The sequence below is a fragment of the Carassius carassius genome, chromosome 1 (assembly GCF_963082965.1).
Source record: "Carassius carassius chromosome 1, fCarCar2.1, whole genome shotgun sequence".
NCBI classification, from domain to species: domain Eukaryota; kingdom Metazoa; phylum Chordata; class Actinopteri; order Cypriniformes; family Cyprinidae; genus Carassius; species Carassius carassius.
Window position 1 is genome coordinate 3,636,086 of NC_081755.1, and position 22,049 is coordinate 3,658,134.

General features: G+C 40.1%; 2 protein-coding genes across 3 annotated transcripts in view; both read right to left on the bottom strand.

Moving 5' to 3' along the window:
- LOC132139706 (gastrula zinc finger protein XlCGF8.2DB-like) overlaps positions 1-22,049 on the bottom strand; it is an 80,758-nt gene that overhangs the window by 58,073 nt on the left and 636 nt on the right. The gene's annotated exons all lie outside the window — the stretch shown is intronic.
- On the bottom strand, positions 1,265-21,513 carry LOC132139673 (gastrula zinc finger protein XlCGF8.2DB-like). Its single transcript, XM_059548207.1, has 2 exons — positions 21,429-21,513; positions 1,265-2,428 (listed from the first exon to the last, which is right to left on the bottom strand). Exons 1-2 carry the CDS (start codon positions 21,511-21,513, stop codon positions 1,461-1,463), a joined length of 1,053 nt encoding a protein of 350 aa, XP_059404190.1. The 3' UTR covers positions 1,265-1,460.

A 22,049-nucleotide genomic window follows, 5' to 3' on the forward strand; every position in this document is an offset into this window, starting at 1 on the left:
AAACAACATGTTTTGAAGAATAATGGTAATCAAACAGTTGTTTGTGCCCAAAATGTTAGGGTTACCACTGCCTCCGAAAAAAAAAAAAACCCAATGCAGCGGGGTTGATTTAGTTGTAGCCATTTTTAAATCTTTCAATGTACTGTAATTATAAAAGAACTTCACTTAGTTTTTTACTTAAAAAAAAGGGAATCATTTGTTTATAATCTGCACAGGAGAGACTAATACCGTGTTTCCAACGAAATTACTCGGAACAATTGTACTTGGAACTTTTTTTCCCCAGGAACCATATTCCCCCCAGACCTGTCGCTTTCTGTGTTTCCACTACGGTCTACATTACTGTGAAGATTACGCAAATAGACTGGTGACGTAGGTCTGGGCGCGTTTCTCAATACAAATACAGAAATTTCGGACTTGCTTCCTTTGTATTTCGGACTTTGCTCATTCGACTCGGGAGTGTGATGTACACAACGCAAATCCGGTAATTCTGCTAACAGCAGCGTACTTGTTAACATCAGTCAGCTCGAAATGGAATATCAAATACCACTGCCTCCTTTCCTATTCATTTAAACATAATAGCCGCAGAAATGTACTTAGTTCAGGGAAATGTGTATAGATTCAGCCATTACAATTAAACAAAATATTATACCAATTGCTTCTTTTTATTTTCATTTTAACATTGAATTTAACATATAAACTGAATACAGACCAAAGATTACCTTTTAGATTTACCCAAAACTAATTATATTTTATGTTTAACCATTAAAGAGACATCAGAGCAAGCAACAAAATGTCAGAAGGATACATGACCGTCTCCGAAATCAGCAAAACACATTTTTAAATAGGTTCTCTTTATAAATACACAGCAGATTTGAGTTTTAAACAACTACATTCTCGCCTGAAATACTTTTAAAATTACATTTCATGACACATTAACAGTAAAATTTTGGAAATGATCTGTATAAATGGTGGTTGAAATCACAATGCTGCATAAACTTGGTGACCAAGTCCCGCCCCCGAAAGTTCCGGAACTTTGAAAAAGTACCACCTCGCCAGCAGGGACCTTCTGAGGGGCATTTTTTTTACCCGGAACTTTATTTATTTCCTGGTTCCTGTGGTGGAAACAAACCGAGTACCAGCCCAAAGTTCCTAGTTTAGCTGGGTAAAGTTCCTGCGGTGGAAACGCAGCTTAAGTGTTGTTTACAAACAAAAGGAAATATATTGGCATTGGCTACATTTAGTTGAAAAATATTGTTTAAAAAAAAACTATATTGTGCATCCCTACTCGCAACTATTCATATTTGAAACTTGTTGAAATTTCACGCCATTACTAGTATTCTCTAGTCCCATTTAAATTGCAGAGCCAAATTTTATTTAAAAATTTGCTATTCTCTAAAATGAATGAGCTGCTGATTTTTGAAATTGCTCTATTTTGTAAATCTCTTGCCACTGAGGAAACACTAGAATTCCTTTCCAGAGTGAGTTAACAGATGGTTTTTCAGGTTTCTCTGATATGAGAAACTCTCGTCACACTCAAGACACTTGTAAGGTCTCTCTCCTGTGTGAATTCTCATGTGAGTCTGGAAGTTTCCAATAAATCTGAAGCTCTTTCCACAATGAGGGCAGATGTAAGGCCTCTCTCCGGTGTGAACTCTCATGTGAGTCTGAAAGTTTCCAATGAATCTGAAGCTCCTTCCACACTGAGGGCAAGTGAAAGGCTTCTCTCCAGTATGAACTCTCATGTGAACAGCAAGATTTGTATTGTTTGAGCAAGTCTTTCCACATTGAAGGCACATGTGTGGTTTCTCTCCAGTGTGAGTAATCACATGATTCGTAAGGTTTTTGCTGTCTGAGAAACTCATTCCACACTGAGGACATGTAAAACTGCTCTCTCTTAAGTGAACCTTCATGTGCCTTTTAAGGGTTATCTTATATCGGAACCTCCTTTCACACTGATCACATGTAAATGGCGTCTCACCAGTGTGACTGTTTATATGATCCTTAAGGTTTAGTTTTGTTGTAAAGCTCTTTTCACACAGTTTGCAGGCGTAAGGCTTCTCTCCAGTGTGAACTCTCATGTGCCTGTTAAAGTTTCCTTGCTGAGTGAAACAGTTTCCACACTGAGGGCACGTATAAGGCTTTTCTCTAGTGTGTATACGTATGTGTTCTTGTAGGGTTGCTTTTTTATTGAAACACTTTCCACACTGCGGGCAGGCGTAAGGCCTCTCTCCAGAGTGAGCATCAATGTGGCGTTTCAGGCTTGCCTTTAAAGAGAAACCCTTTCCACACTGTTGGCAGGTGAAATTACTTTTTTGTGAGGAAGTCTTATAAGATAATTCTTCAGTTACGGTATCTTGATTGTTCTTACACTGATCTTTTTCTTTCATTCCATCAAGTACTTCACTCTCCTCTTTCTGCGGCATCAGATCTAAAGTGAAAAGAGACAAATAAAAGTTAACTCCAGTTTAATGGCACAAAGCAACAGAGACAACAATTTTTACTTTATTTTTGTAAAACATCAACAACAACAAAAAAACTCCAGTTGGTGTGACATTGCACACAACATTATATATTATTACAATAAAGTTCTGTAATATAGTTTACAGTCATGGCTAAAATTGTTGGCACCCCTGAAATTTTTATACTTTAATATTACTGTTTTAAATTCATCAAGGAACTTATATGTTTTTATAACATTTTGTCACACTGTTTAATGATTGAAATATTACAGTGGGTGCTTAATATGGATTGCAAACGGCCAAAACTAGCATTTTGTTCACATACCTTTGTTTTATTCTTTTGAGAGGTGATCTAAATATTTGGAAAATTGACAGGCTTATGCTGCAGTTCTATGGATGTTTTGTCCTCCAGATCTTTTAGCCGGTCATGTGACTGAAAGCTATGAATAGTATAATAAATACACTCACCTAAAGGATTATGAGGAACACCATACTAATACTGTGTTTGACCCCCTTTCGCCTTCAGAACTGCCTTAACTCTACGTGGCATTGATTCAACAAAGTGCTGAAAGCATTCTTTAGAAATTTTGGCCCATATTGATAGGATAGCATCTTGCAGTTGATGGAGATTTGTGGGATGCTCATCCAGGGCACGAAACTCCCGTTCCACCACATCCCAAAGATGCTCTATTGGGTTGAGATCTGGTGACTGTGGGGGCCATTTTAGTACAGTGAACTCATTGTCATGTTCAAGAAACCAATTTGAAATAATTCGAGCTTTGTGACATGGTGCATTATCCCCCTGGAAGTAGCCATCAGAGGATGGGTACATGGTAGGGGTGTAACGGTACGTGTATTCGTACCGGACCGTTTCGGTACAGGACTTTCGGTATGGTGCAAGTGTGTACCGAATGACCGAATGCAATATTTTGTGTGCGGAACATAGGTAAATTTTCGTGTTTCCAAACGAACATGTTAAGTGGCGGAAGTCTCCGTGTTCAGCGCAAATCCCGCTCTGCAGCTGATTCTAAGGCCGGTGACACACTGGCTGCGTGGCGTGAGCGTGGCGTTTCTGCTGCGTGTGAGTTGCGTGACGGCTGCTTCGCGTTTTCTGTGTCTTTACACACCAGAATCGTGCCTGACGCAGCGCTAGCGCGCTGCTGCTACTGTAGGTGACATAGAGGGAGGCCGTCGACAGACCAGGCTCTTGTCTTCACGACAACAATATCTATACTTCATGTTGAGCATAAATATAAAGCCTACTGATAAAAGACACCGTCAACAGTATTGACGGCAAAATAGACTATGTTTGACAGGTGCAATATGCCAGTGTGTCACCGGCCTAAGGTTTTCAAAAGGCAGCGCGCGAGTGTGAACATCACTACAACTAAGAAAAAAAAACGATTGTAATTGAAACGCAGCTCCCGTCGACATTTAAACAGACCTTTGCTCTTAATTCTGATAGGGCCAACGCAATAACGAAATCTGAGCAGGTCTAACAACTGAAACTGTTGATGCTGCACTTTACACTTTGGAAAAGTTATATATATTCTTTAAATATGAGCAGGCCTAGAAGCTGGGATTGGTAATGCTGCACTGTAATCATAGTTATTTATTTATATTTTTCATTATATTTTATTATATGATATTGGTTTGAGACTGAGATTATTTTATTTAGTGGAGAACTTTGCAGCAGTATTTAATTTCTTATTCTTTTTTTATTTTATATATATTTTCTTAAAAAGTATTTAAAAAAAGTGTAAACAAATTGTAAAAAAAAGTTCATGGTAATAAACAACCTGCAGTTAATGTTTGCATTTCTTTCCCTTACTGTACCGAAAATGAACCAACCGTGACTTTAAAACCGAGGTACGTACTGAACCGTGATTTTTGCGTACCGTTACACCCCTAGTACATGGTGGTCATAAAGGGATGGACATGGTCAGAAACAATTGTGCCCAAGTGCCCAATTGGCACTAAGGGGCCGTTTACACCTGGCCACTTCATGCATTTTCTCAGATCGGATAGCTATCCGATCGTGAAAAGACCAGGTGTAAATGCCCTCCAAAACGCATTTGAGACGGATTTTAATCCGATCGCTCAAACCACTTCAGGAGGTGGTCTGGGCCGCATTCCAGACAAAACTAGACAAGTGTAAATGCATCTGGTTGTTAAAACCACATATGTAAATTGTACTCCTCCCCAAAATGCTAAAAAAATAAACGTGTGTAACTATATGTAATGTTATAGCCAGATATGACGACGCTACTGGAACACGCACCACCAGATGAGAAGCTGAGCATATATTCATTAAACCAACGTGCAAACTATCGCAAATCAAAGTGAAAGTAAGTCGCGAACGCTTAACACACAATCATCATCATTAATAGTAGAGAAACGAAATGATCTTACCAGTGCTGTTGCCGCTCTCTCTTATTACAGTCTTTGATTTTGAAATTTTAGCTGATGATCAATAAAATGCAGCTCATATCTGTTGCTTTCGGTGACGTGCACTCCATTAAATCTGCATATAGCGCGGGAATTGAAGATCGGATTTAAATCCGTTTCGCAAAAACACATTCATGTGACCAGGTGTAAATGGAACCGTTTTGATAAATCAGATAGCTATCCGATCTGAGAAAACGCATGAAGTGGCCAGGTGTAAACAGCCCCAGTGTGCCAAGAAAACATCCCCTACACCATTACACCACCACCACCAGCCTGCACAGTGGTAACAAGGCATGATGGATCCATGTTCTCATTCTGTTTACGCCAAATTCTGACTTTACATTCTGAAAGTCTCAACAGAAATCGAGACTCATCAGTCCAGGCAACATTTTTCCAGTCTTCAACTGTCCAATTTTGGTGAGCTCGTGCAAATTGTAGCCTATTTTTCCTATTTGTAGTGGAGATGAATGGTACCCGGTGGGGTCTTCTGCTGTTGTAGCCCACAGGACTGCCGTATACTGGATGTTTTTCCCTTTTCACACCATTCTTTGTAAACCCTAGAAATGGTTGTGCGTGAAAATCCCAGTAACTGAGCAGATTGTAAAAATACTCAGACCAGCCCGTCTGGCACCAACAACCATGCCACGCTCAAAATTGCTTAAATAACCTTTCTTTCCCATTCTGACATTCAGTTCAGGAGATTGTCTTGACCAGGACCACACCAATAAATGCATTGAAGCAACTGCCATGTGATTGGTTGATTAGATAATTGCATTAATGAGAAATTGAACAGGTGTTCCTAATAATCCTTTAGGTGAGTGTATAATAACCATATTATAATAATAAATAAAGGTAACATTATTCTAATTAGATATTTATTTTTAACTTTGAATCAAGTTTTTGATTAAATCATTCAAAATGGTCATTCCATGTCACACCAACCCAGGCTTAAATGTTTGAATTTATTTATTTTTTTTTCTAAAGAAGGACAAACATAAATTGACAAAGTGATTAACGTCAGAATATTAAATGTCATGCATAGTTACTGAGTAATACTGCATCTCGGATTTGGAGCCAAATTACATTGGGGTACATTCACTTTAGAAAGATGGCAGCATCATAATGTTCCATAATGGAAGTCGTGGCCTAATGGTTAGAGAGTTGGACTCGCAACCAAAAGGTTGTGGGTTCGAGTCTCGGGTCGGCAGGAATTGTGGGTGGGGGGAGTGCATGGACAGTTCTCTCTCCACCCTCAATACCACGACTTAGGTGCCCTTGAGCAAAGCATCGAACCCCCAACTGCTCCCTGGGCGCCGCAGCATAAATGCAGGGGTTAAAGCAAAATAAAATCCTGAACCTGAACTTTTTTCCGGGGGCGGGGCAGCACATGCAAAGCATGCAATGACTGTGACAACTTTAACATTTTAAAGGATACTATGGCAAAGTTATTGCTTTCTTCATTCAAACTGATTTTCTTTTAACTAAATATTTTAACTAATCTAGGGCTGTAACTAATGATTCTTTTGTGAATCAATTAATCTACTGATTATTTTGACAACTGAGTAATCCTTTTTTTTTTTGTAACACAAACAGACTTAAGTGAAAACCAGGCTTTAGTATGACTATTTATATATAAACTAACAATGAGGCAATAATAATTGGCTCAAATAAAACATCACAACCAAGAAATAACAAGACTGTATTGAACAAAACTGTTAAAATACATAATGTAATATGCCTACATATATAACATGAACATAACTTAAGTACATTAATATATTAAAACAAATACCTGCAGAGGGCGCCAACGGCCTGGTGACGTTTCACTTTACAGCTTGATTAAACAATGTTTAGATCCATTAAATTTTAATATTTGGCCATGTACAGAAACATTTATTTCGAAATCGCGATGTACAATACAATGGCATATTTAGACATAGGTTGATATATCTTCTGTGTTGGCAAATGTTTATTAATGATTTACGTTACAGATCTAGTGATATAATGCACACTGTTTTTCCAGATTACGTTAAGCAATTAAAAATTCACAGCGGAAGAGTTCAGCCCCTTTCACACATACAGTCTTCACTGGTAAAGTTATCATTAATAGCTCATGTGTGAACAGGACCTTTTCAGAAATCCCCTTAAATATGTTTGGCAATCATATCATTCTTATCAGAATCAGAATCAGAATGAGCTTTATTGCCAGGTATGTTCACACATACGAGGAATTTGTTTTCGTGACAGAGCTCCGCAGTGCAACATAACAGCGACAGAACAAAAAACACAATAAGGAATAAAAAATACAAAAAAATACAAATAGGTGGGTAAGGATTGACAATATACAAATTGACAATGTATGGCAGGTATATTAAAAGAGCATTTATGTATGTACGTGTATATTATGTGGAAAAATTGTAACTGTACGCTAAGTATGTGTGTTTGGATAAATAAGTGTATGTGTATATAAATATAAATATAAGTAGTATAGTGTGTTCCATGTATGTACATGTATATTATGTGCAAAAGATTTACGTGTACGCTAAGTATGTGTGTTGGATAAAAAGTGTAGTGTATATAAATATAAATAGTGTAGTGTGTCCCACAGTTATTATCAGCTGTTCATAAGATGGATTGCCTGAGGGAAGAAACTGTTCCTGTGTGTGGTCGTTCTGGTGCTCAGTGCTCTGTAGCGTCGACCAGATGGCAACAGTTCAAAGAGGGAGTGTGCTGGATGTGAGGGGTCCAGAGTGATTTTAACAGCCCTTTTGCTCACTCTGGATAAGTACAGTTCTTGAATAGATGGGAGGGTTGTACCGATAATTCGCTCAGCAGTCCGGACTACCCTCTGTAGTCTTCTGAGGTCCGATTTAGAAGCTGAGCTGAACCAGACAGTTACTGAAGTGCAGAGGATGGATTCGATGATGGTGGAGTAGAACTGTTTCAGCAGATCCTGTGGCAGGTTAAACTTCCTCAGCTGGCGAAGGAAGTACAACCTCTGCTGGGCCTTTTTCACAATGGAGTCAATGTGAATGTCCCACTTCAGGTCCTGAGAGATAGTGGTGCCCAGGAACCTGAATGACTCCACTGCAGTCACAGTGCTGTTCATGATGGTGAGTGGGGGGAGTGCAGGGGGGTTTCTCCTGAAGTCCACGATCATCTCCACTGTTTTGAGCGTGTTAAGCTCCAGCTTGTTGAGAGTGCACCAGACAGCCAGCTCTTTAACCTCCTGTCTGTAAGCAGACTCGTCACCGTCCTGAATGAGGCCGATGAGTGTGGTGTCATCTGCAAACTTCAGGAGCTTGACAGAGGGGTCCTTAGATGTGCAGTCATTAGTGTACAGGGAGAAGAGCAGTGGGGAGAGAACACAGCCCTGGGGAGCTCCGGTGCTGATTGTACGGGTGCTGGATGTGTATTTTCCCAGCCTCACTAGCTGCTGCCTGTCTGTCAGGAAGCTGTTGATCCACTGACAGACGGAGGTGGGCACGGAGAGCTGAGTTAGTTTGGGCAGGAGGAGGTTTGGGATGATCGTGTTGAAGGCAGAGCTGAAGTCCACAAACAGGATCCTCACATAGGTCCCCGGTCTGTCTAGGTGTTGCAGAACATAATGCAGTCCGATGTTTACTGCATCGTCCACAGACCTGTTTGCTCTGTAGGCAAACTGAAGAGGATCCAGCAAGGGTCCAGTGATGTCCTTCAGGTGGGCCAGCACCAGTTTTTCAAATGACTTCATGACTACAGACGTTAGAGCCACAGGCCTGTAGTCATTTAGTCCTGTAATTTTGGGTTTCTTTGGGATGGGGATGATGGTGGAGCGTTTGAAGCATGAAGGGACTTCGCACAGCTCCAGCGATCTGTTGAAGATCTTTGTGAAGATGGGGGCCAGCTGGTCAGCACAGGATTTCAGACAGGCTGGTGTAACACAATCTGGGCCTGGTGCTTTTTTCCTTTTCTGCTTCCTGAAGACCTGGCGCACCGCATCCTCGCTGATCTGTATTGCAGGTGTGGGGGAGAGGGGGGATGCAGGAGGTGTGAATGGTGAGAGCGCTTGATTGGAGAGGTGTTCAGGGTGGGTTGCAGGAGTTGTGAGTGGTGTGAACAGTTGTTTGGAGAGGCATTCAGGGTTGGTTGCAGGAGTTGTGAATGGTGAGAGCGGTTGATTGGAGAGGTGATCAGGATGGGTTGCAGGAGCTGTTAATGGTGTGAACGGTTGTGTGGAGAGGCATTCAGGGTTGGTTGCAGGAGCTGTGAATGGTGTGAACGTTTGTTTGGAGAGGCATTCAGGGTTGGTTGCAGGAGTTGTTATTGGTGTGAACGGTTGTGTGGAGAGGTGTTCAGGGCAGGTGATGGGTGTTCTTTCAAACCTGCAGTAAAACTCGTTCAGATCGTCTGCCAGTCGTTGATTTTCCACAGTGCTGGGGGGTGGTGTCTTGTAATTGGTGATCTTCTTTAGGCTTTTCCACACTGATGCGGAGTCGTTCGAAGTGAACTGAGTCCTTATTTTTTCAGAATAATTCCTCTTTGCCACTTTGATCTCCTTTTCCAGTGTGTATTTAGCCTGTTTATACAAGACATTGTCCCCCTTCACGTAAGCATCTTCTTTGGCCTGACGGAGCTGTCTGAGTTTTGCAGTGAACCACGGTTTGTCATTGTTGTAATTTAGTTGAGTCTTGGTAGGAATACACATATCCTCACAGAAACTGATATATGATGTTACGGTCTCTGTGAGTTCATCCAGATCGGTGGCAGCAGCTTCAAAAACACTCCAATCAGTGAGGTCAAAACAAGATTGTAAATCCTGCTCTGTTTCATTAGCCCATCTTTTTACAGTCCTTAATACAGGTTTAGCTGATTTTAGTTTCTGCCTGTATGGAGATGGAGATGACATGATTACTCTGAGCTGTTTACAAAGCTCCGCTGCTTTAGAATGAGCTTTTCTACGTAAATACGCGCTAGATGGATATATTTGACCATTTCGCCTCACAGCTTTTTGTCGCGCTTCTCCATTCATCAGGGCTGCGACTCTGCAATAGAATACTATTATGCGCGTCTCGTGTTTATAAAAGCAAAACATTCTGACTGGCTACTAATGTTAGTTACTGTTAGTTAATGTCATACATTGGTAGCGAACGCATGGACTCAAAAGTGATATCAATCAACAAGATTTCATTTATTTTTTTAATGTAGGATTAAACGCTTCACGCCGGAAATCCGGCACGGTGCCGGAGAACTTTAAGCCCTGTAAATGGCTGCCCACTGCTCCGGGTGTGTGTTCACAGTGTGTGTGTGTGTTCACTGCTCTGTGTGTGTGAACTTCGGATGGGTTAAATGCAGAGCACAAATTCTATCACTCTGCTCACATCAGGCAACCACTGTGAAACCATATCCCTTTTCCTCATGGACTCCCCTATAGCTCCCATTGTTTTAGGTCACCCCTGGTTAATCAAACGTGATCCCAGAGTGGATTGGGGTTCCAACACTGTCACATTGTGGAGTGAAAGTTGTCATAAGTCTTGTCTGGTTTTATAAAAACTAGTTATACAGGTCCTTCTCAAAAAATTAGCATATTGTCATAAAGTTCATTATTTTCCATAATGTAATGATAAAAATTAAAACTTTCATATATGTGACCCGTCACGGAAACCAGTGACACAAGTCGGCACCACAACTTTCGAGCAAAATGAGAAAGAAGCGTTTTTTTTTTCAAAATTGGTGATTTTTGTTTTTTTGCAGAATCTGTTAGTTGAGATCACAAAGAAGCTTCTCCGTGTTTGAGATAGCAGTATTGGTATATTTAAAAGCGTACATTTTGAGGTTGAAATCAGCTTGTTTGTCGGAGATTCTAGCACGCAGTAGGGGCGTTTCATTGTCTGTGTATTTCCATACTGGATAAGCCGGCTTTTGTTTCTTTTGTTATTGCCCCCGCCCTCCGAGGGACGCGTGGCTACTTAATATGCAGCGCTCTGGCCGGCTCTAGCTGATATCAAAATTCAATGAAGATGTACGCCGCAAAGATGATTGCAGACGAGCTAAACCGTGGCCGTTACAACGAAAATGTTTTGAAGTACTTCTTCGACAAGCCGGATGCTTATGAACAAGCGCTCACTGATCCTGAAGACGATCTGAGCGACGATGAAAGCGGCATAATAAGACTGTAAGGTATGTAAGATATCAGAGATATCAGAGGTAAGATATCGGACATAAGATATCAGAGGCTATATCGATAGTAACATTTGATGGGGATAAAGACAGAGAAATGGGGAAAATCCGTAACATTTAGAGGCAAACAGACGGACAGTGCAAACTTCGGTTTCGGAGATGGTTACATCCACAAAGAAGACCCCGGGGTGAGTTTCCATAAACATCAAAGTTTGTCATTTTGTGTTCATTCTAAGAACACGTACACTTTATCTCATGTTTAGTCCATGTTTAGACCTTCCCATATCTACCTATTGTTATTAGCTAGCTCATAGCTCATCGGTTATCACAGAATCCTGTTAAAAAAGTCCTAATGCTACACAATGAAATCAATTCACCAAGTTTTATGTAGAAAACCAGCAAATAACAAATAAAATTAGCATCAATATGTACTTTTTGTTTACATAAACATTAAAATGATAACATTAAAAATTATGCCCACATTTTAAAGATTAAAGATTTTTTTATAAAAAGATAAAACTCACATATTTCAGCCTCTAAATCATTTTTATAAAAGTCAAAAAAAGATAAATTACTGACATTTACAATGCACATTCTCCTTTATTATTAATAGTATGCGGTCCTATTCTGTCGTTGCCATGCAACCAAGCAGCTTTATTGGGGGAGCTTTACAGGGGGTATGGCTTATTTAAATGAAATGTAAATGAGCCCCATTGTCACTCGCAGCAGTGGGAACAGGTGAGAACTGCAAAATCTTTAGAGGCTATTTTCTGCTTTTTGAGTGCCTACCTTCAAATGGCCACAACTTCTCCAAATATTATCAGATTTCCATGTGTTACACATAGTTGGAAAGCTTGGAGACTACAATTTCAGAATCTGTGAATAACTCAAAATGCCCTAGAACCGACTTGTGTCCCTACTTTCCGTGATTGGTCACATATTTTAGATTCATTGCACACCAACTGAATTATTTCAGGTCTTTTATTGTTTTAATACTGATGATTTTGCCATACAGCTCATGAAAACCCAAAATGCCTGTCTCAAAAAATTAGCATATTTCATCTGACCAATAAAAGAAAAGTGTTTTTAATACAAAAAGTCAACCTTCAAATAATTATGTTCAGTTATGCACTCAATACTTGGTCGGGAATCCTTTTGCAGAAATGACTGCTTCAATGCGGCGTGGCATGGAGGCAATCAGCCTGTGGCACTGCTGAGGTGTTATGGAGGCCCAGGATGCTTCGATAGTGGCCTTAAGCTCATCCAGAGTGTTGGGTCTTGCGTCTCTCAACTTTCTCTTCACAATATCCCACAGATTCTCTATGGGGTTCAGGTCAGGAGAGTTGGTAGGTCAATTGAGCACAGTAATACCATGGTCAGTAAACCATTTACCAGTGGTTTTGGCACTGTAAGCAGGTGCCAGGTCGTGCTGAAAAATGAAATCTTCATCTCCATAAAGCTTTTCAGCAGATGGAAGCATGAAGTGCTCCAAAATCTCCTGATAGCTAGCTGCATTGACCCTGCCCTTGATAAAACACAGTGGACCAACACCAGCAGCTGACATGGCACCCCAGACCATCACTGACTGTGGGTACTTGACACTGGACTTCAGGCATTTTGGCATTTCCTTCTCCCCAGTCTTCCTCCAGACTCTGGCACCTTGATTTCCGAATGACATGCAAAATTTGTCCAAAAGTCCAGTGCTGCTTCTCTGTAGCCCAGGTCAGGCGCTTCTGCCGCTGTTTCTGGTTCAAAAGTGGCATGACCTGGGGAATGCGGCACCTGTAGCCCATTTCCTGCACACGCCTGTGCACGGTGGCTCTGGATGTTTCTACTCCAGACTCAGTCCACTGCTTCCGCAGGTCCCCCAAGGTCTGGAATCGGTCCTTCTCCACAATCTTCCTCAGGGTCCGGTCACCTCTTCTCGTTGTGCAGCGTTTTTTTGCCACACTTTTTCCTTCCCACAGAATTCCCACTGAGGTGCCTTGATACAACACTCTGGGAACAGCCTGTTCGTTCAGAAATTTCTTTCTGTATCTTACCCTCTCTCTTGAGGGTGTCAATGATGGCCTTCTGGACAGCAGTCTTACCCATGATTGCGGTTTTGTGTAATGAACCAGGCTGGGAGTTTTTAAAAGCCTCAGGAATCTCTTGCAGGTGTTTAGAGTTAATTAGTTGATTCAGATGATTAGGTTAATAGCTTGTTTAGAGAACCTTTTCATGATATGCTAATTTTTTGAGCTGTATGCCAAAATCATCAGTATTAAAACAATAAAAGACCTGCGATATTTCAGTTGGTGTGCAATGAATCTAAAATATATGAAAGTTAAATTTTTATCATTACATTAAGGAAAATAATGAACTTTATCACAATATGCTAATTTTTTGAGATGGACCTGTATGTCCTAATTGAACTATGTCCTAATCCTGGCTTAATCCAAGCCCTGTCTGTGAAACCTGGGCCCGGTTTTTCAAAAATAATCCACTAGGATTTTGGATAACGGATTGGATCAAATCTTGAAAATGTGTTTTTCAAAAGAAAAAAGGATTACATAATCGGATCACGTAATCCAATCTTGGTTTTGATCCAGATCAAACCTTTAGTTTTTTTTTTTTTTTAGAACTTTTTTGTAGGATTTGGATCACTTTGATCCAAAAAATCTGGATTAAACTGATCCCATCAGAAGGGTGGATTCAGCGTGGATTTCATGGCCAAAATTTAATGAAAACTTTAAAAATGTACAGTACAGACCAAAAGTTTTCTTTATTTTCATGACTATGAAAATTGTAGAGGCACACTGAAGGCATCAAGGGCTATTTGACCAAGAAGGAAAGTAATGGGGTGCTGCGCCAGATGACCTGGCCTCCACAGTCACCGGACCTGAACCCAATCGAGATGGTTTTGGGGTGAGCTGGACCAGAGACAGAAGGCAAAAGGGCCAACAAGTGCTAAGCATCTCTCGGGGAACTCCTTCAAGACTGTTGGCAGTGGCTCAGTGGTTCATGTAGGGTGTCTACAAACCGGATGGTTGGTGGTTCAATCCCCGGCTCCACCTGACCAAGTGTCGAGGTGTCCTTGAGCAAGACACCTAACCCCAGCTGCTCCCAACGAGCTGGATGGCGCCTTGAATGGCTGACACCGCAGTCGGTGTGTGAATGAGTGAGTGAATGGGTTAATGTGAGGCAAATTGTAAAGCGCTTTGGGTGGTCTGTTGAAAGCGCTATATAAATGCAATCCATTTACCATTTACTTTGAAGAACCTACAATGACATATTTTCAGTTGTTTCACACTTTTTTGTTACATATATAATTCCACATATGTTAATTCATAGTTTTGATGCCTTCAGTGTGAATCTACAATTTTCATAATCATGAAAATAAAGAAAACTCTTTGAATGAGAAGGTGTGTCCAAAATTTGGTCTGTACTGTATCAAACAATACTATATTTGGATCATACAGTATCTTACAAGATATCCTATTTATTCATAAGGTTTTAATTTTATTTGTTCATCTGTCAGGCTACAGTGATTAGGTAGGCTTTAACATATTCAGCCTTTTTGTATAGGCCTACAGCAAAGTAGAAAGAGTTTGGCCTCATAAAATAATCCCCCAAACAGCTGTCAAAATTGACCAAAAACAAATTTTATTCTGTAATTAATTGATATATATATTCATCACAATCGAAAATATTTTTGTTTTTAGAATATTTATTAGTGATGCATGCAATGATTACAGAATAACCAAAAAAATGCAAAGAATGGCAATCACTGTTTTTTGAAATCCAAAACAAATCCAAATCAGAAATAGTGTCTAACTATTGCGTCCCTTGTTGCACGGCCTGTTTGCTCATTCTGGCAGAATGCAGGAGGTTGGTTAGGGTCTCCAAGGGCCTCAGGTGCATCATTGTCAGCACAGAGAGGGACAATACAGGCAAGGGTTATGTTGCATGCTTTAGGTAGTTGAGACATGCAAAGCGCCTCTTAAGAACTCCATTTAATCGCTCAATTGCACATCTTGCTCTGCAATGAGCAGTGTTGAAGCGTGCCTGCGCCGGTGTATTTGCTGTTAGAAAAGGAGTCATCAGCCATTGTAGGAGTGGGTAGGCACTGTCTCCTAATATTATGCCATCCGGTCGGTTGGTTTGGAGGTCTCTATATAGAGCGCTCTCCCTCAGGATGCGTGCATCATGGACAGACCCAGGCCACTTGACAACGCAGTAGGTGATGATGAGGTCAGCATCACACAAGTTGGACATTAATGCTGTGCCTCCCCTTTCTGTTTATAAACTCCCATTCATTCTCACGAGGTGCTTGTATATGCACATGTGTGCAGTCGATTGCTCCAATAGTATTGGGCATATTGACCGTGACTCCTTTGGGTTCTGTGTTGAAGTTTTGGCCTGAGAAGGTTCAAACGGTACTCTATATCAGCCTTCCAAAGCGAAACCGGACATACAGCTCCTCAGTGGTGTATTGCTCCAGTGGCTTGGTACGTTCAACATACACCCTTTAACGGTATCCTCTCCTGGCAAAGTGGTGGTGGCGGTGGACAACACCTGCCATTTCACTGTCTCTCTGTGAATCCTCTGAGAAAGGCTGATTTATATGGCAGTGTAGTTGGTCTTTTCAAACACACCTATTACAACTGATTAGTTTTGGCTTGCGTTCAATTGAGGCAATTGGACCGAAGGCCTATAATTGATGAACATTGTTAACTATAGTAAAGCAACGGAACCATGGACTCCAGAAGCTGTAACTTCACTGCTGCTGAAACCAATGCACTACTACTAGAGGGTGTTCGGTCCCATTATGGAACAATAGTGGGAAGGTTTAATTCTGCTAAGGATACCAACAAAAAGAAAAATTATGTTTGGATTTTAATCACAGAAAATGTGAATGCCATAGGGTCTAGCCAGAGGAGGACCACAGACCAAATCAAATTGCGGTGGAAGAATCTTAAGGCCAGTGCCCGGTTGCATGAAACTCCTTAAGCTAAGAAATCCCTTAGATATAAGGTTAAGGATACCCTTAGTGAAACTTGGGTTGCAAGAAAAAACCCTAAGGGTTTCCTTAAGGAACTTAAGGCTGTTATTAAGTTTTTCCCCTTAATTATCTAAGTGTTCCCTTAAGCGTTTCTACAAAGTCCTTAGTGACCATTTCACCTTAATAAATTTAAGGGACCAAAACAGCTCCTTTAAGTCAACTTAAACTCAAAATACGATGGCTGATTTAGTGTTAATTGAAGAGTAGGAAATACCAAGGCGTGTTTTTAATGATCGTAATAATCCCTTGGAGACGATGAATGGTTGATGTAAGGCTGAAAAGTATTGTTATTATAACCACTTACGAAAACAATAATTGCCTTTTTGTCCTCTGTCCAGTTTGGTTTACATTTTTTGGTTTTCTGTTATGTTTGTACTCTCCATAGCAAAAATATATTAATACAGGTGTGATTTTAGCAAGGGTTTGGCTTTGTGGTTTGTTATGTTCCGTTTACTGTTAGAGGTAGATCTTTGCCGTATGTTGTCAGAAACTACTGTGAAACGCTTAGTATAAACACTTAGGTAAGGTTGACAGTTAAGAGGTTTCTTGCAAAGCTCTTAATGAAATCCCTTACCTCAGGGATTTTTTTCTCCCTCAGGGAAACCCTCACTTAAGGTGTTTCATGCAACCGGGCACAGGGCAACAAAGGACCATGCTGAAGCCACAAACAGGCAACAAGCCATTTAAGAGGGGAGATTACACAGATGTGGTCCTAGACATCATTGGAGGTGAGAAGTCGCGAGCTTTCCATGGCGTTCAAGGTGTTGTAGGGGATGGCGAGCCTTGGATTGAGGAGGAGGAGAATCTGCCAGTTCCTCATGAGGCTGATCCAGAGAGCGTATTTATATTGAATCTGAGCTCTGTTCCTGAGGAAGAAGCTGGATCCTCATTGGTTGAGCCAGTGGTAGTTGCCACAGGATCTCTGAGGAAAGGCTTGAAGCACCCTTCATCAAACAAAGATGATGATTACAAGGCACTTTTGCAAAAAGAGACTGAAAGGGCAGAAGCACAGCTTCGTCTGGCAGAGGAACAACTGACTCTGACCAAACTGCAGCAAACCAAGGCCAGACTTGAGATCCGCCTCCTAAAGGCTACGCTCAGTCAAGCTGGTCTCTCCACATCAGATGAGGAAGTCTGAAATTATTGTGGAGTATTTGACATTAAGTCTTTTTTTTATTCAATACATCTAGAATTGATACTTGTTATAAATATCCTCAATGTAGTGTTTGTGTTGTAGGTCTCAGATGAGCAGACTGCTGGAAGAGGATGGGGTGGGGTTTTTCTTGTTTTTAGTTTTTTTTTAAATGTGTGGGTTTTCATTTCAAATAAAAATAAACGTATATATTGACCCCACACTGGCTATTCTACTTGTTGCTCTTTACATATCTTTGAGCACTGGTTATCCAGATTTGGTGATCCTGAAAAGTTCCTATCCGGATCAGATTGATCCAATTCGATGTTGCTTTAAAAAACTGGCTCCAAAAGTAAACTGGATTACGTGATCACGGATCGCAAAAAAAAAAGGATTACTAAATCCGGATCAATTTTATCCGGATTAAACCTTTTGAAAAACCGGGCCCAGGCCATTGTGTTTAAAAAGCATGAGGGATTTAGGGATGAGTTTAGCTCCATCAACACAGCCTATGGGCCTGTTTATACCTGGTCATTTCATGCGTTTTTGCTGATCAGATATCTTGATTTGTTCAAATGTTTCCATATACACTTGGCCACACAAATGTGTTGTCGCAAAATGGATAAAAGTCTGATCTTCAATTCCCACAATAATTTTATGTTTAACATAATTCAAGTCAACGAAATCAAAAACTAAATGCTACAATAGTAATTAATCAGCTCATTTCAAGATCAAAGGCCGCAACAGGAGAGAGCATAGCATTAGCACTGGCAAGATAAGTTTGTCTTACTACAATGAAGATGATTGTGTGTTGAGCGTCTGCATTTTACTCTGTTTCATTTGCGGCAGGTTGCGCGTCGGCTTGCTGAAAAGATGCTCAGCTACTTGTCGGCAGTGATTCGTGTTGCATAAGCACAGTCATATCTGACAATAACATGCCATATAGCCTATAACACGCTCTCACACATTTATTATTTATAAGAAATTTGTATTATTAATTAATATTATTATTATATTTTAACATTTTTGGAGGAGTAAAATTTACATTTGTGGTTGAACAACCAGATGCATTTACACTTGTCCAGTTTTGTCTGGATTGCGGCCCAGACCACCTTCTGAAGTGGTTTAAGTGATCGGATTTATATCCATCTCAAATGCGTTTCAGAGGTTATTTACACCTGGGGCCTGATGTGTAAATGTTTCATACGCACAAAATGGGCATGGAAATGTGCATACACAATTTTCAACGCACATATTGGGATTTATAAAAAATAAACTAGGCTTAAATATGTGCACATCATACGGACACTCGAAGCCATGCGTACGCACTCTTTTACTGGAGCGAGCGAAATAAGGAAACAAATAAGGAATGATTTTACAGTGTTTTACATTTGACACACATTTAGATTTAATATAACACTTTGAATAATGAAGCATTGAAATTTCATGAATTATTATCTAGAAATTACAATATATTTATATACATTTTAACAGAAATATTTGCAGTGGATGAGCTGCTTTTGAACTATTTTCCTGTGGTATGGGATTTAATGTTTTAATCACAGTGAGGATTGCTTGGTGTATAACAATTCCGCTTTAAATTGTTTTCTACATATCAAAACTCATGTTCTAAGAATTTCTATTTTTGCACAAATAATAATCACTGATGTGAACATTATTCGTCTGATGGCTCTGAAACACAGATGGTAACGACAGACATAAGGATGCACTCGTTGATCAAACAGTCCATTAGCTGGTTTGAAAAGGTCTGAAACCTCTGTTCACAGGTGTGTCACGCACAGTCAGCAGCCCTTTTGTGCTCTTCCAAATATTGTGACAAACATGCATATTAAAACTAGGAGTTGTAAGTTCCGTAAATGGTTATTTCGGGGAGGAGATGAGGTGGAGATTCACACACAATCTTCTGCTGACTGGGTAATACAAAAGGAATTTTGCGCAGATTCTGAAGTACGCATGGCTTTATAAATCTGAAAACTTTTGTATGTACACAAAATCTAGCTTCTGTGCACACACACACACACACATTTAGGATTAAATCAAGTTTTATACATGAGACCCCTGATCTTTTCACGATCGGAAAATGACCAGGTGTAAACAGCCTCTATATCTTCAAAACTGCTTGAAATTTACATACAGGTGTTTGATTAGGGAATAAGTTAATAGAAAGATGCAAATCTAGTGAAGTGGGGTATGAGTGGTTATGAACAAATGAATGAAGGGCATTTGGCATTTGTCTCGAATTGCGCTCACAGAAACATGTGTCACTCCTGCATCTCGGTACACTTTCAACAAATCTTTTTTAGTCTCGACCAAGACTGTACGACATTCACACTACATGATTTGACTGATTTTTATGTGGAAAAGGCGACAGCTCAACACATTAAAAGAAATGATCATTGATGTTTTCCTGGCCAAATTCAAAAACGAAACTGAAATGAAATCATCTTTGAGGTCAAGGTGGCCCCCTGGTGTTTCGGGGGCCCTTTGCAGCTTGTGTATTTTGCGTATATAGTTGCATATTCCGCCCAACTAATTAGGTAAGATTAATGTTGAAATGTAAGTAATGACTAAGTTATAATAAAATAATATTGTTGCTGTTGGACTGTTGTGTTCCTTTGTGTTGTCATATGCTTTAAGTCTATGCGCGCCGTCGTCCAAACCGTTTGTATACTTTAACCACCTCAGAGGAAAGAGGGGGTCCTGAGGTATTGGGACTGTTATTTTGGGCGTCGTCGGCTGAAAGGTTTGGGAACCCCTAATGTATATCGTTGCTCATGCAGAGCAAATACCTGCTACTAGTGATGTGATATTTTGGACCAAGGCTTCAAGCATCATCGGAATAGTCCATCTGCCATCAGTGATTCAACCGTAACATTATGAAGCGACAAGAATACTTTTTGTACACAAAGAAAACAAAAATAACTTTATTCAACAGTTCCTCTCTTCTGTCTCTCTCCAAACCAGCGTAGCGCCATTTGGACACATCTGAGCAGTACACAGGCGGCGTACGCTCTTCTGTGTCTTGTGGTGCGTCTGATACAGAAGAGTGTAAACCGCCTGCGTACTGCTCAGATTTGTCATGTAGAAAAAGTATTCTCATCGCTTCATAACGTTACGGTTGAATCACTGATGGCAGATGGAGTATTCTGAAGATGTCTTTCAAACTTTCCTGGATCTTGACACTGTTATTTAGTTGGCAGTCAATCGGACAATCACAAGCCTCCCGGTTTTCATCCAAAATATCTTAAATTGTGTTCCGAAGACGAATGACTTTTACAGGTTTGAAACGACATGGGGGGTAAGTGATTAATGACTAAATTGTAATGTTAGGATGGAGTATCCCTTTAACCTGGCAGTAGGATCATCTCAGCTGTACTCAAAGGCAGCATTAGTGTTTGTCTGGTCATGTGACCTCAACACGTCTGTCCACCCACTCCATACCAAATAAAACCACTTTTTAATAAAAAAAAACACACACATGATAATTTTCAATTAGGACTGTGCGATATGGACGAAAAAAAAAAAAAAGAGATTTCTTTTAATCAATTTTTCGATTTTAATCACGATTGTGACACACACAGATATGCTTTACAGTCATAAATGCATTCAGGATGAATTTGAAACATATTTCCAAAAGAAAACCAATTAGAGCTTTATCAAAAAGTTGTAATGTCTCTGGAACAGACATAAGTCAAAATAATCACTAGGTAAAAATGTAACAATTTTTAGACTAATGGTAAATATATATATATATATAGCACTTAAAACGTGTCTCCTCTCACTTAAACTGCGTCTTGTGCACTCACAACTCTCTCTACGCTCATGTGCTAGATATTCATTATGTTTCCATGTTTTTATCTCTAGCCTTTTACCGCGTGCAGTGTGAACGCTCTGATCCGTTAACATGGACTCGGAAAAAGATGCATCACAGACAGTGTGTGAACCTGGAGTTAGGCAGATGCCCAGTCGGCTCTGTTCTCGCGCTAGGTGCGTTGCTGCATTCTGATTGGATCAGATAGCATACTACGGGCACGCCCAAATCGTGATTTTATGACGATTTTGATTAATCACACAGCCCTATTTTCAATTATCATTCATTTCTGTAGAATGAAACATTTTAATAAGGATCAAATAAGTGCATTCAGCTTTGAGACTGAAAACCAACCTGTTTGTTCCTCAGTATCTTCTTGTTTCACACTGATTGCATCTTCAATCTTAATGTCTTCACTCTCCTCTTTAATAGACGCCATCTTTACTTTCGGTGTTCTTCAACACTCTGTCATGATTAAGATAACAATAATTAACAGAAATAAAAAATAAATCCAAACTAAAGCCTTGCTCACTGTCAGATTTAATCCAATCTAAATCCGATCATATTACGATATTTTGAATGGGAGTGAAATCTGATTTGTACAAATCCGTTTCGAGCTACATTCGTATGTGGTTTGGAGTCCTATTCAAATCGAATCCTGGAAATCGGTTTCAGTCTGAACAAGCTTTTTCACATTCTCACACCTCGTAAAACTTGAAAACATGATGAACGTCTTTGCAAAGATCTGTACAGAACATTGTTGATCTTGATCTATAGTAATTATGCTTTATGAGACCAATTCATGTGACAGTAAGTCAGAATAACTTAAGACTCAAGCCTGGATATTTGATAAACTTGTTTTATGAAACAGACCCCTGTATTGCTGTTATTGTTGTTTTAGGGTAGGCATAAAGCAACCAATGTACATTCTGTAAAACTAAAGAGCGCTTCTGGACACACAGATCAGATATGAAA